A 14,099-nucleotide genomic window follows, 5' to 3' on the forward strand; every position below is an offset into this window, starting at 1 on the left:
AATCAGCTGGGGTGCTGAGTGTCAGATGTTCCGTTGGGCCGCCATAGAGAGATCTATGCTGGGGACAGTAAAGAAAATAGGGGCCTCTGTCAATGAGTTGTGCAAAGAGATGAGATGAATCTGATAGATTCCGATTCACAGTGAATCGGGCATTAAATTTACTTTGTCTCGATTCGCGAATTTGCCTGATTCGCTTAGCAAATTCACTAAACATGTTACCTTACAGTACTGTCTTTTGGGGGGAGCAAGGGATTATCCATAATCCCCAGTGTGCGTCCAATCATCCGCAAAACCCCACTGTGATGTAAGCTCCTCCCTCCCCCTCTATATAAGGTGATTGGCTTCCTGGAGGCGGCCAGTCGGCTGTCTATAGTGAAGAGCAGGTTGCAGCAGGGAGCAGCGTCCTACCCCAGTCATTGATTGGCTGAGTGGCCATACCATCAACAGGGTTGTCATGTCTGCTATACTGGAGATCCTGGAGCCCAGCAGGGGTCCCGGAGTGGAGATCCAGCAATGGAGAGCCATCAGGAGAGGTGAGTTAGTATTGTTTGTTAAGTTCCCCCCGTGTCGGACTTGTCCTTTAATCCAACAACCTCTTTAAGGCACCATTGAGACTATGTTCATGAATAAACCACTAAAGAAACAGAGATATGTCATATATAGGAGCACACCAACAATGTTCATGAATAGCATTAAGAAAAATATTGGCAGTACAATAAATACTCATGTAGCTGAAAATTCCATATAAAAATCATAGCATATATATCTTAAAAATGAGTCAGCGGAAACTAAAGAAATGTGTATTTATTTCAAAATATGACAATTTTCAGTTAAGAACAAGCTATACATCACATCATCTAAATGATGGAAAGCTTCACACAGTAAATGTATTTCATACAGTGAAAGGCACATGCGGTACAGTGAAAGGCACTATCTCTCCATGACCTTATCGAATACCACACTCCGCACTTTTCCGCATCAACATGACATGAATATGTGTTAAAAAAAATATGTTGAAGCTTAGAGAAACAAACATCAAAAGACACATTCAGACGAACCAATAAATAAATATATACATGGCAGGTCTCGGTAGCCACAGTACACCATGGCTAACATGGAACAATATAGCAATAAAAGACTACAGAATAATTATACTATACAGTGAGAAATGCATACACAGCAGTGTTGAAGCTGAAAACTGACTAGTACTAACCGTGACACTAATAAAAAAATAACAGGCATTAATAGATTAATAGTCTACTACATGGTAGTAAAAAGATAACAATGAAATATAATTAAAAAAAAGTAGCAACATATACAAGAATGGTTGACCCTTTTATTGTGATTTCACACATTTTCTCCCTTATCACAATGAAGTAACTGCATATTCTGTTGGGTAAGGCAGTTGTATTTGGTTTATGACACATATTGGATATGTTTTGTATATTACTCACATTATTTATCCTTTTAATTGACCATTTAGGATTTTACATGGTTACACTTGAAAAGTTCAGGTGGGAATGAGATTCCCCTATTGTACATTCCCTTTTTCCCGCTTCACACATATATAGATAAGTATTTGGTAAGACCTTAACCCAACCTGGCCTTGTAAGATAAAGGCCGCACATTGTTTTAGAGAAAGAAGCTATTTGGTGGTTACTAGAGTTGAGCGAACTTGTTCGGGTTTATCCGAACCAGAGTGTGAGGCATTTGATTACAGACATGAACTAGAATCCCACATTTTTTTGTTGGCCGTTTGAGTCCAAATGAGGGCTGTTATTTCAAAATGACTAATGACGGCCATTATTGTACAATTGACGGCCATTATTTGGACTCATATTGATTCCTTAGGCCTGCATCCAACTTCAGTAGCCACCACTAATCAAATGTTCAATGCTTTGGTTCTTTTTGGAGTTCAAAGTTCACTCAACTCTAGTGACTACCTGTAGTAACCTCCTGTCTTTCGGTGTAAGGACCATTCTGAACAACTTCTCAGTTCTAAATAACTACTACAAAGAGGACATAATATATCGCTACCTTTCCATATCTGAAGGTATAAAAAGGTATTGGAAGGTAGCACTAGGCTGGAGGAAGCGTACACGCGCAAAACAACCATCGCCGTAAATAATGACCATGATCATTATTTATGGCCGTAATTATCAAACTACAACTGTATTTTCACCTCCGAAAACATTCTGTGAACATACTTCTACTCTGATTTTTGTTATAATCTGCAAATAAAGGTGAAGTCTGGCTTTGTCAGCTACATTTATGAGCTATTAAACAAAGGCAAACATGATAAGTAAAAGTACATAGGAAAAGAGCTAACCCAATCTCATTTGTATCAATCAACAGATCATTAATATGAACCAGTTGCTCTTTTTCCTCTAAAATAATATGAGTTTTCAATAGAAATCTCAGTGTGGTACATGGTAGTCTGAACTGGACTATAGGATGACACTTTCCCGGCATTCACCTTTTTTTTCTTTTCGAGTTTTTTTTTCTTTTTGTTCCTTACACTAAAATTTAGTAAAAAAAAAAAAAAAAGAATAAGGGAGACTGAATGATACGTTCCTTGTGGCTCCAGCTCCACATAACTGGTGAATAATAGAGGATGACATTACTAAATGATGTAAGATTTCTAGGGTGGGAAGATGGCCAGGAGTAAGATTTCTAGGGTGGGAAGATGGCCAGGAGTAAAGTCATAGCATATTCCATATGTATTATATGTAAATGTGATGAACTGATGGGTACATTGGGGGGGAGGGTCTCAGTGAAACTGTTCTCAGCCAGTAAATAACAATAACCTATACCCAGTTGGTATTAATCCTAATTACTAGGACACACATTTATATTTCTTATTAGGGCACGTAAAAAAGTGGTATACTCATGAGACAACCTCTTTAGGCTAAGTTCATACGCAATAAAGTAAAAGCAAAATATGGCCCCAACACAAAGGCAAAAAAACTGCCATTTTTGTTATCTATCAATATTCTAAAGTCTATGAAAAAATGTCCGTCTGTGCACAGATTGTAAAGAAAACCAAACTTTTTCTACAGTGTGTGCATTGATGGATGCCTTTTCCACAGACATTAGTTTGGCACATACATAAAAAAAAAATATGATTTTATTTTCTCCTAATTTTTATGGCAGAATTTTAGCTTATTTTGCAGCAGTACTTTGCTTTTATTGTACTTTGTACTATTTTTTTTTTTAACCACTACTGCATACGGCTATGTTTACACAACATTTCTTTTGGTCATTTTGCGGCTGTTTTTTTTTTTTCTTGGGGGGGGGGGGCGGGATAGAAGTCATCTTGGCACCAAAACACAACAATTTTAAGCACATGACAGCCGTCATCCAAAAAAACAGCCACAATACGGCCAAAAGAAGACATGCAAACATAACCTATAGCAGCAAAAGCACAATGTTGCTTTCAGTTATCATTATGGCTATAGCCAACAGATGGGTAAAGATAAAGAATCGCTTAAAGCATATCTGTCACAGGGATATGTCAATGGTTTTGATCGGACAGGGTCTTAGAGAACCAAAGATCATCAATCAAAAGAATGAGCAAGGAGAAGCACAGTTCACTTCTCTGCTGTTAATTATCTCCATCCTGCAACCCCATAGTCTTAGGGTATGTTCACACCGCAGACTCCGCTTGAAATCCTGCCTGTGCCATTGAGTCAATGGGATTTCTCAAGCTCAACCTTGGGAGTTTGGGAAATCCCATTGAATCAATTGAAATTCCTTGCTAATTCTGTAGTGTGAACACATACCCTGATAATGGGTGGAGATCGCTGCAAGCTGGGAATTAAAATGCTACTGAGCGCTTCACCAGCTCATTCTCCTGATCGGTGGGGCACTGCTGAGTAGAGGTGATCGAACAGCGGGAATTTTCAGGTTCGTTCCATCTCGAACCATCAGCTTTTCATTGAAATAGGATGGTTCGAGTTCAAACGAACCTGAAAAAATTAACGCTGTTCGATCATCTCTACTGCTGAGACCCTGAATGATAACAACTTTTGACAAGCGCCAATTTACAGCTTTAAATTAGAAAAAAAAAAATTTGAATTTTAAAAAGTGATTTGAAGGTTGAAATTATATGTAAATGTAGAATTCCACAAGTAACAGGAATGAAATTGTGAATGTTATTACCAAATAAATCTGTACAGAAATCCTCTTAAAATACAGTTTCAGCTTTAAATGTAAAAAAAACTGGATAAAAAAATCAGTTAAATGTGAAAGAGTACATGTTTAGTACATAGTACGTTTTCTTTAAAATCATGTATCTACCAAAGTGCATAAAAAGCTTAAAGCACTATACACATCACGTTAAGAACATATGTTGGAAGTATATGTAAGGAGGATCTCCGAGTAGGAAGCTGTAACATATTTTACTGTATAAGCAGTGGGATATGTTGCCAGTAGACTTAAATCGTATTGAAAAAAAAAAAAAAAAAAAATCTGTGCAGTTCAAAAATAGTTTTTACCATGTATTTTTATATGCAGTATTAACAATCTAGTACAGTATTCCATATCACAAAATAAAAGGTAAACTGACTGAATCCCAATGGGTTGACAGATATACCAGGGGGACATTTATCAAGACTGGCATACGAGTACGCCAGTCTTACATAAAACCCCGCCTCCTTTTCCCAATGCAGGCCATGCCCCCTCCCCACCTTGTTGCCCCCCCTCGCCCGCCCATCAAGCAAGCAAGGGATACAACTGGCGAACACCATGAAAAAGGGGAAAATCTGTCTCTTTTTAGTGACGTACAGCAGGGGCAAACAATGACAAGTTCCCCCTGGAATTTTTCCTAGAATATACAGCAAACATGGGTTCTCAACATGATGTGAACAGGGCCTAAACTGTATAGCCACATAGCTTTTCACAGTTATATAACACAAAATATATAAATAAATAAAAAATAAACAAACACACACAAACTTAAAAAATATCTGGAGGAATCCCTGTCTATGAAAGGCGTACGATATGAGCAATAGTGAAGTCCAACCATGTAGAATACATTTTCATATAATAGTATTAAAGCTATCTCATATATGTAGTTACGTTAGTGTTCGAAAGCAAATATTGTAACAGTAGAGATAGAAATTGTTAAATCTCTGTAATTTGACTTAAAAACAAAGTTTGTACTAGAATTCTATAATTCTGTGATAAAGCTGTGATATTTGAATTCCATTGTGATGTAAATGTAAATTTTGTACACTGTGTTAGTAGGAGGATAGCATTCACTCTAACATGAACACATTGGTACTGTTCCTATAGATCCAGCTTCTCTTCACTATTTGTAAAACCCATTATGGACAGACTATAGAGTATTACTGTCATGTAGCAACATTTTCAACATCATTGGTACAGTATATGTCAAAAGTTTCGATCAGTCGGGGTCGGGATGTTCAGACACCCGCTAATAGCTAAAATGAGTCAGGAGAAGCTTACTTGGCCAAGCGCTTCGCTCTTCGGCTTACTACTCTCCCCATCTTGCTGCAGAAAACTCTTTGATTCTATAGTAAATTGCCTGCGGCTGGTTGACTTAATTGAAACATTGCGAAAGTCGTATGAAAGTTTATTCAGGTCCACAAACACAGATGTGATGTTTTGGCAAATTGCCTTTATCATGTATGGTACTGTGTCGATCTGGACTGGCAAGACAGGTTGCCACTTGCGGTTTGAATGGTGAGATAGGGAGAGGAGCGGGTTGAGGAGAACTACATTAAGCCAAACATTTCTTCTTGTTCTTTCTAGCCGTCGCAGGTCCAAACACCCAGACCCCAAATGATCAAAACTTTTTACATTTCTCTTTGAGTCAAAACTTTTGTTAAAGTTAACCAATCAGCACAATCGTGCCGATATGGTTCCCTTCAGCACCGTATAGAGCTACTGTGCAGCTTGTGGCATGTACTGGTGCCAGTAGCTTTAGTAAGCAGAAGAAGAAGTTTTATTCTGCTGCGCAAGGCCGGGGCAGCAACTAGTCATCTGGACAGGGAGCCGGCCAGGACTAGTCACCGCTCTCTTCCTGATGGCGTGCAGTGCGGGGATCATCAACAGGCAGAGAGACCCGTTAGTGGCCAATCACCCCCACACTGTGCGTCGACAGGCTGAAAGTGGTGACTAGTCATGGAAGGCTTCGCGTCCAGATGATTAGTTGCAGCTTCTCTCCCAGTATAAAACAGTATAAAACTTATTTTTCTGCTTATTATAGTTACTGCTGCAGCCACAGCCGATACGTGCCCCAAGCTGCACAGCAGCTCTATATGGTGCTGGAGGGAACCATAACAGCACAGTGCTGATTGGTAACCTTTAAATAACAGTAACACTATATATATATATTAAAAGTTGGACATATGTGGATAGGTGTGAAGTATTTCAGGACAATAGTCAGAACAGATGATAGTGACAGGTGGTCGGCAAGAGGTTGAGTGAACTGACTTCACGATGAGTCAATGAACATTATGTGAGCATCGATGTTCGGAAGATGAAGGACGTAGGACGTGTTACACTTGATGAAGTGTATTGGCTCAGGATAACGTTAAAGCTTAGGAGCGGTCTGTGGTTCTCTTGTATACTGGGACTTTAAAAAGGAGACCTCATAATTGTAAAGTACAAAAACATTACAGGTCCTTGTAGCCAGTGTGTAGAGCAAATCCAGAAAAAAATTCCCATTTCTTTTCTTTTTATGTTTTTTGTTTCCCTTTTTGTTTCATTTTCTTTCATCAGCTGAACCGAAGTGCAGGGCAGCAATGTATGCTTAGAACTTGGTGCTATGGCTGAATGAATCTGACATAATGATGTTTTTGTAAAAGTTGTCCGAATGAGGATGACAATAGCCCTTGACTTTGTCAATAACATGATGAACCGGCAGAATTGACGTCTGTTCACCGTCCACTGGTGTAAACTTGACTGAGGGTCTGTCGCCAAAAATGTAACCTGAAAATCAAAGAAAAGTCGTGAATTGAACTTTAATGCTTAGAACCGCTATCAGGACTGACTAAAGAAAATGTCATCGCCATGACAATAATCTTTTTCCACATGATATTTTGGTATTTAAGGTCAGCAATTCTAAAAGCAAATATCTACAAAGAAAATTATTTAGCTATAATAAAAAATATATATATAAGCGGATGGCTGTAGAAATACATTATGTTTCCATTTCCCCCAATAATTATATATCTATAGAACATGGGATTCATCATCTTTTCCACTACGTTTCCATGTATGATTTTTTTGTTGCTTTAGTAGTAGTTGAACTTTCCATGCTTATGGCTAGCCGCAAAAAAATTTAATACGTCAAACTTAAAGGAGTTGCTAATATAGAGAGATGAGCAAACTTTTCAAAGGTTTGTCTCCACAGGTTCAACAAACTATAATGTTCATCCTAACCCAACCTTAAACAAATAGCACTAAAACAGCTAAAGGTTTGTAGATGTTTAGCTGTTTTAGTGAGGTTAAAAAAAATTGCTCATCTATACTTACCTTTCCGTGCTTCCCCTGTGTCCTTCTTATCCAGTCCCCGCAGCTGCCAAAATCCAGCCAATCACTGATCGAAACTGGTCAGCAACACAGCCAGTGATTGGCTAATCATCTGCTGCAGCATTGTGCCATCACAGTGATTGGCTGAGCGGGCAGTTACACTCAAAACAAAAGGCAAGATGCTAAGCCAATCACTGGTTGCATCGCTGTCCCATCTCAGTAAGTTATTGGCTGAACAGGATTTTGGCAGCTGCAGGGATCGGAAGACACTAGGTGAGCGTGGACAGGTAAGAAAAATTTTTTTTTCTTTGTTTTTTAGTTTTAGGGCTCCCATCCTACGAACATGCCTCACTCTCCTTACAATGATTGTCTTTATGCGTAATGTGTTATTAATATTGTTTAAACCATTATTGTCATTTGAAATAAATTTTGACATGTCATTATTAGTCAGCAGTGAGACCTGCTGCAATCCAGAGATACAGCCGGGTAGAGAGAACATGGTGTCATGCCTCTCCCAAGCTGTCAATCAAGTCGGACTCCTTCTGTTCATTATAGTCTATAAAGTGAGAGAGCCAGATGTTCGACCACTGGGGAATGAAGTGTACTGCCGCACTCTCTCCCCGGCTGGATCTCCGGATCACAGCAGATATCCGTGTTGAGACCAGCTGCAATCAATAACTTCTGACTTGTTTGATGCCATGATAAAAGGTATTTTGATTGACAGTAACTCTTTAAATCAAGTTTTTATGTTGAACATATTTTATTAGAATTTTTTTTTAATTTTCCATTTTACTATCTATATTTTGTTTTAATCCTGAAATCTAGTATTTTCCATTTTGGCCACTAAGTTAAAAAATAAGCTAAGACTTCCTGTTCTGTACAGATGATTTCCCAGCAGTGCCCTCCTTATCAACACAGACAGGAGTAGAGTGACAGGATATAGAAGAAATAGTTATACATGATAGCTACACAACTCAGTGCCCCCCTCCACTGTAGAATAACCTCTATAAGGGTCACTGGGCATGCCCAGAAACCTTCTCATTCATCTGAATAGGGACAGATCCTGTCTAGAAAGCTCTATGGTCCATGTGGCTTGCTGTAAAGCATATATCTAATGCAGCCCCATAATAATGCCAAAAAAAAAATCAATAATTGATCAATAAAAAGAAATGTAGGTGATACACTCTGTACACTTGTGTGTCCATGCAATGCAGATTGGAACCCAATATAAACATAGCAATAATATGCAATGGCCAGGCAGAATGATGATAATCGAAATGCAAATGCTTCCAGGCATGTGATCACATGATAAGCAATTATTATAGAACATAACTTATATTTAGAAATATTGCATTAGATTAGATGTTCAAGCCAGGTATTCATGCTGCTGTACCCAAAAGGAAAGAAAGATATTCCGAGAAAATTCCCAAGAGCCGTTAAAAGGTCCAACCAGATAAAGAAAATAATAACTGAAAGCGTGATTATTCTGTAGATCGAGATCATTAAGACATCGGTGGAATAACTAATAATAACTAATGGTCTATGGCACTAGACCTGGCACTATTGCACAAATAGGGACGGGAAAGGGCGGGAATAAGGGCGGGAATAAGCTGGGAAGACCATCTCCGACATGCTTTACAAGCAACTAGTCTACTGGTATGTCCCTGTTATGCTTGTAAGGTAAGTTTCTTACCTTCATCCCCGGGGCTGTCTCTGTGATATTAGCAGTTTATCTTCTATACTAATTAGGTGTTTTAGTGCACTGGGGGTGGGACTAACGACCTAACGACTATCGGCACAAATATGCCCCCGCCTGGTGCCGTACCTAACTCACCATAATTCCCACAGCAGGAACATATCAGCATGTTAGATGCTTCTAACTCTTTTCCCTTTAGGCTATGTTCACACTGTGTATTCTTTTTTGACAAAAACAACCATTGTTGCCAATTATCACAACGGACATTCTTGTAAAAAAGGAATACACAGTGTTGAATAATATGGGGAACAGCAGCTTCTGTGCACATAATATATTGCACAATGACTGCTGTTCCCCTATGGCCGTGGAAATAATTGACATGTCCGTTGTTCACAATTGACAACGGCCGTTGTTCACAGTCTGCTCACACAACGTATGGCTGTTCTCATGGCCATACATTGTATGGAGGTCAATGTTAATTGAATTGGAGGTACAGCCAAATGTGCCCGCAATTTAAATAACCAATCAGTAATGTCCATGCGGCCGATATGGCAGTATCAGCTGCAGGAACATGTAAAAATGTGGCTGTTACTGCGCTGTAATATAACGGCCATTGTATTACAGCGTGTGAACATGTTCCATCTCTGTAAGACACTGACCGTTCCGTGACCCCCCTCCGAGTCACGAAGCGGCCAGTGTCAGAAAAGATCATCCCAGACGGTACTGCAGTTCCGGCCAGATGATCTTTACTGCCGCTGAATTTGGATGCGGGCGCATCTGTGCGCGCCCACATTCGAATTCCCCGCTGCACACAATGGAGCGTGCAGCCAGAGACGCACGCTCCATTGTGTGCACTGACAGGTTTTCTGCGGCCGCTATTCACTAAATATTGGCCGCAGAAAACTGACATTTCAGTTTCTTGCGGCGCCGCTAGTGTATACTATGTGTATACTATGTGTATACGCTCCGGCCGGGATTCCTTAGAAGGCAGCACTACATAAGTTCAGTAGTAATCACGACCATTGTTACAATGGTCGTGATTATTATGAAACTTACGCAGTGGGAACATGGCCTTAAGATGTAATGCTTCCCATGGTTCAGGCAGCATAAATCTACTGACATGTTCCAGAGGACCAATGGTCAGTCCCAAAAATGTTATTTTCCACCCTCTTTCTACACCCATTGGTTCCTGAAAATAAAAACACTGTCGGAATCGGGGTACCTAAGGCCAAAAAAACCCCAACTTTTTAGACTGATGATTTATTTAAAGGTGTTTAGATTATTGGGGTCAATTGTTTCATGGCAGAGAGTGCATACACAATTCTACCGTTCTCGCATCAATTTAGTGCCAAAGCAAGAATCTCATAAATAATTCTTACAAAACCAAATCCCTCTCTATAGACCTTTGTATGCTGAGATCCAAGGGCAACTCAGCAGACACACATGTAAGCTGCGATCTCAAAACTATGGCCGCTGAGTATACGGCCTTTAATGTTTTGTAGAATTACTGTATGAACTTAGTGTAGAGATACACTCGCCCATAGAGAATGGTCACTCTGTTCTTAGCTTTGGACCAAACTGTGAATTTTAAAGTGGAAGATAACAATTGTTTGGCCTTTTAGCGTGATTTTTTTTTTTTAGTAAGTTGTTTAGGATACAGTGTTCTATTACAAGGCAGAGTAGCGATAAATGTGCTGAGCATCAGTTTGTTTATGAACCAAGAATATGGGATTCTATTAATTAAACCGTATTTTACAGAGAACAGCAATTACAATCAGCAAAATTCATGGCTGCAGTTGATCCATGCACCTAAGCTTTCACCGTACAATAGCAATAAGAAAAATGACTTAAAAGGTCAGCCGTAAAGTAAAGAAACAAGCCAAAATAAAAATGTCAAAATTCAGAGCCGAGCATCATTGTCACGAGAAGAAGCAATGGAACGACAGTTGATTCTGATTAGAGAATGGTCCTTTCCATTGTATGACTTCATGCAAGAGTCCCCATCCCAGATGTTGATAGGTCATGCACCCAACCAACCTTACAGGAGCATTTACCTGGATGATTCCACCTCTGGTTAGGGAATGCTCTTAGAAGCCATTATCTACGCCATAAACATGGAATGTAACGGTCAGTTTAGTAAGTAACAAAACGTTAGTGAAAAACACATATAACACACAACAAAAAAACATACAATTATATAAAACCCTAATGTAGTATGGAGTTGCACTATTATGAGTGGTATATTAGTCAATGTATGCTGTATACTCATAGGTCTTATTCACATGTTCCGTACATTTGCCCATTGATTTCTATTGGGCTGATTACACTGCTGGCAGTTTTACGGATCTGCAAAAACATAGGGCAGGTCCTAGCGTGGACTGTAATTGCAAAACAATTAACCAATAGAAGTTTATTGGATTTGCATAAATGTTACATATGTGACATTTGCAAAAAAAAAAAAAGGATCAGCTTTAAACTATCACCTTCCCATATTCTGTAGATCCGCAAAAAAAATTCAGATTACGGATGCACTAGGGACACATTTTTTTGCGGATTTTTGCAGATGAAGATTGCAGGCATAATATACATTCAATTATTACCATTACATTTAATCAGTACATTAACATTCACTCAGAGGTAATATACTGCACATGCGTCCGAAGTGACTTGGCTAACAGACATCACATCACGATGCCGGGATGGTAGAGGTAAACTTAGAGGTAGAACTCTACCATCCCGGCATCACCATATGAGGTCTGCTAGCCAAGTCAGTTCGGACGCATGCGCAGTACATTACCTCTGATGCCGTGCGAAGGGGGAAGTGTTTAAGTTTGTTTTACTTTTCATATATACAGAAGTGGTTTTATTACTATTGTGTATAAGCTGTGAAAAAGACGGAGACGTCAAAACGCGTTGCTGTACACGCTACCTTTTAATAGTGGATTATATTTGTACTTGTGACTAATAAAGGACCTTTGAATCATGGGAATTGAGTGCAACGGACCTTTTCTTGGATTTGGATTGATAACAAAAAATATAGTCCCATATAGCCCCTTTAACCTCAGCTATATGAAGCTTCATTGTAGATTAAATCGTTTGTCCTATGTTTCTTCTTTCAGCAAATGTCTCTAATATTACACATATATATATATATATATATTATTTATTTTTATTTTTTATTTTATTTTTTTAATAAGGACCTAGTATTTATCAGGGTCCGGTGAAGTTGAATTAAAAAAAAAAAATTCCATGTAGACAGTCATATTGTCATAACCCCTTCATGGCCACCTTCACAATATAATATGCTCTACCAAACTAGTCCTTATGGTTTAATGTAATTTATGGTTGATAGTTACAGCAGAGGTTGTGGGTTGTAGTTTTCTGACCCCTCATGTATAATTCAAGGGGGGAATTAGTTTAATGTAGGTTATTGATTAGCAGATATGTATAGTAACTATATGTACTCTATGTTAACACTTCAGAATTGTTAGTATTAATACAATAAAATGAAAATAAATAATATAATATAAATAAAATAAAATCACCAACAATATCCCAATGGTCAATATGTTAACATCACATCATCTGTAGCATCTGTAGTTATATAATCCCCTTTAACACTTGATATAAAGATAAAATGAAATAAACATCACAAACCATATGGATTATAAAAGTCCTAACTTAAATTATCAATATGTTCTGGGCTTGTCAACAGGCAAGGATATTGGTAAATATGATTTATTATTATTATTATTATTATGGTTGTTGTTCTTGTTATTATTATGTACAACATTTAAAATGAAGGAAACTCACCTGTGCTACTGTTCCTCTTATTGAAGAATGGGTTTGAACTAGACTTTGATTTAGATGTCCAATATGTGGAATTGGAGCCTAAGGAACTGGAAGAAAGGGACTTGCCCAGATTATCGGAGCTGACCTTCTTTGTATTATTGGTGGCTGTTTTGCTCCAGTCTGAAAAGAAAGAAAAATTGACAACCCATTTAGACAATCCACTGAACTGTACTTATAAGTGTGAGACGTTAATAAGCTCAAAATTTGCTGCTTCTTAACCTCTCTCGCTGCAGCACTGTAAATTAACGTCACTGCAGCCTATGCCTGAAGCTGCAGCTATGTTAATTTATGATTCAAGATGACACAGGCGCAGGAGCTGCGCCTGTGTCATCCGTGGTAGGTCCCAGCCATCAGTGATAGCCGGAGACCCGCCGCAACTCTCAGCATCAGAACCGTGCTCCGGTGCTGAGAGTTAACCCTATAGATACTGCGGTCAGTACGACCGCAGAATCTATAGGGCTTCTGACAGAGAATTCTCCCTCTACAGATATTTCAGAATAAGCACGCACTAACCTGCTCCTTGTTCCCCACTTTGCTAGGAGAGAGCCGCAAACTGCTGCATGGAGCGGCAGCCAGTAGACCGTCACTGTCATTATCTGGATTTTAGGTCATTCCGGCATATTGGCCGGAATGGCCGATAATCAGCCAAATACGGCCGATATTCGCTTCTTGTAACAGTACCCTTAAAGTCTATAATTATACACAGTGTACAATGTATTGCAATCTCATATAGAATTAGCAAACACTGGACTAGGGGGGAAAATAAGATAACAACAAAGGATGGGGTCTTCCTTCCATTCTCACAGGAATTCACTGATTGCTGTAAAGACAAGTATTGGTCATTTAGTTTTACTTTATAGTCATCAATAATTTACCTGAATTATCTGGTAGTCGAAGTTTCCCACAGCATAGATGCCGCCTCCATTGTTTTTGTACATTTTCCTTCAATGCACAGTGGAAGACAAAAATAAATAAACCTACAAAAAACAAATGGAATGATGTGAATAAATAATTTGACACATACTCTTCTTTTCCATATTCATGTTTTCCA

The 14,099-nt window shown here is 38.8% G+C and overlaps 1 protein-coding gene across 7 annotated transcripts in view; it reads right to left on the reverse strand.

The window, feature by feature from the left end:
- Positions 1-6,356: 6,356 nt before the first annotated feature.
- Positions 6,357-14,099, reverse strand: part of ADGRG6 (adhesion G protein-coupled receptor G6) — a 133,547-nt gene continuing 125,804 nt past the window's right edge. For 6 of the 7 annotated variants that reach the window (XM_069954869.1, XM_069954871.1, XM_069954870.1 and 3 more), the window contains 3 exons: positions 13,924-14,025; positions 13,010-13,168; positions 6,357-6,957 (listed from right to left, as the gene is read on the reverse strand). In XM_069954869.1, coding sequence (XP_069810970.1) covers positions 6,779-6,957; positions 13,010-13,168; positions 13,924-14,025 — 440 coding nt within the window. In that variant the 3' untranslated portion in view covers positions 6,357-6,778. Of the gene's footprint in view, positions 6,958-11,250; positions 11,298-13,009; positions 13,169-13,923; positions 14,026-14,099 lie in introns of all 7 variants that reach the window. The other variant, XM_069954868.1, reaches the window with a different exon arrangement.

The sequence above is a fragment of the Dendropsophus ebraccatus genome, chromosome 15 (genome assembly GCF_027789765.1).
Source record: "Dendropsophus ebraccatus isolate aDenEbr1 chromosome 15, aDenEbr1.pat, whole genome shotgun sequence".
NCBI lineage: Eukaryota > Metazoa > Chordata > Amphibia > Anura > Hylidae > Dendropsophus > Dendropsophus ebraccatus.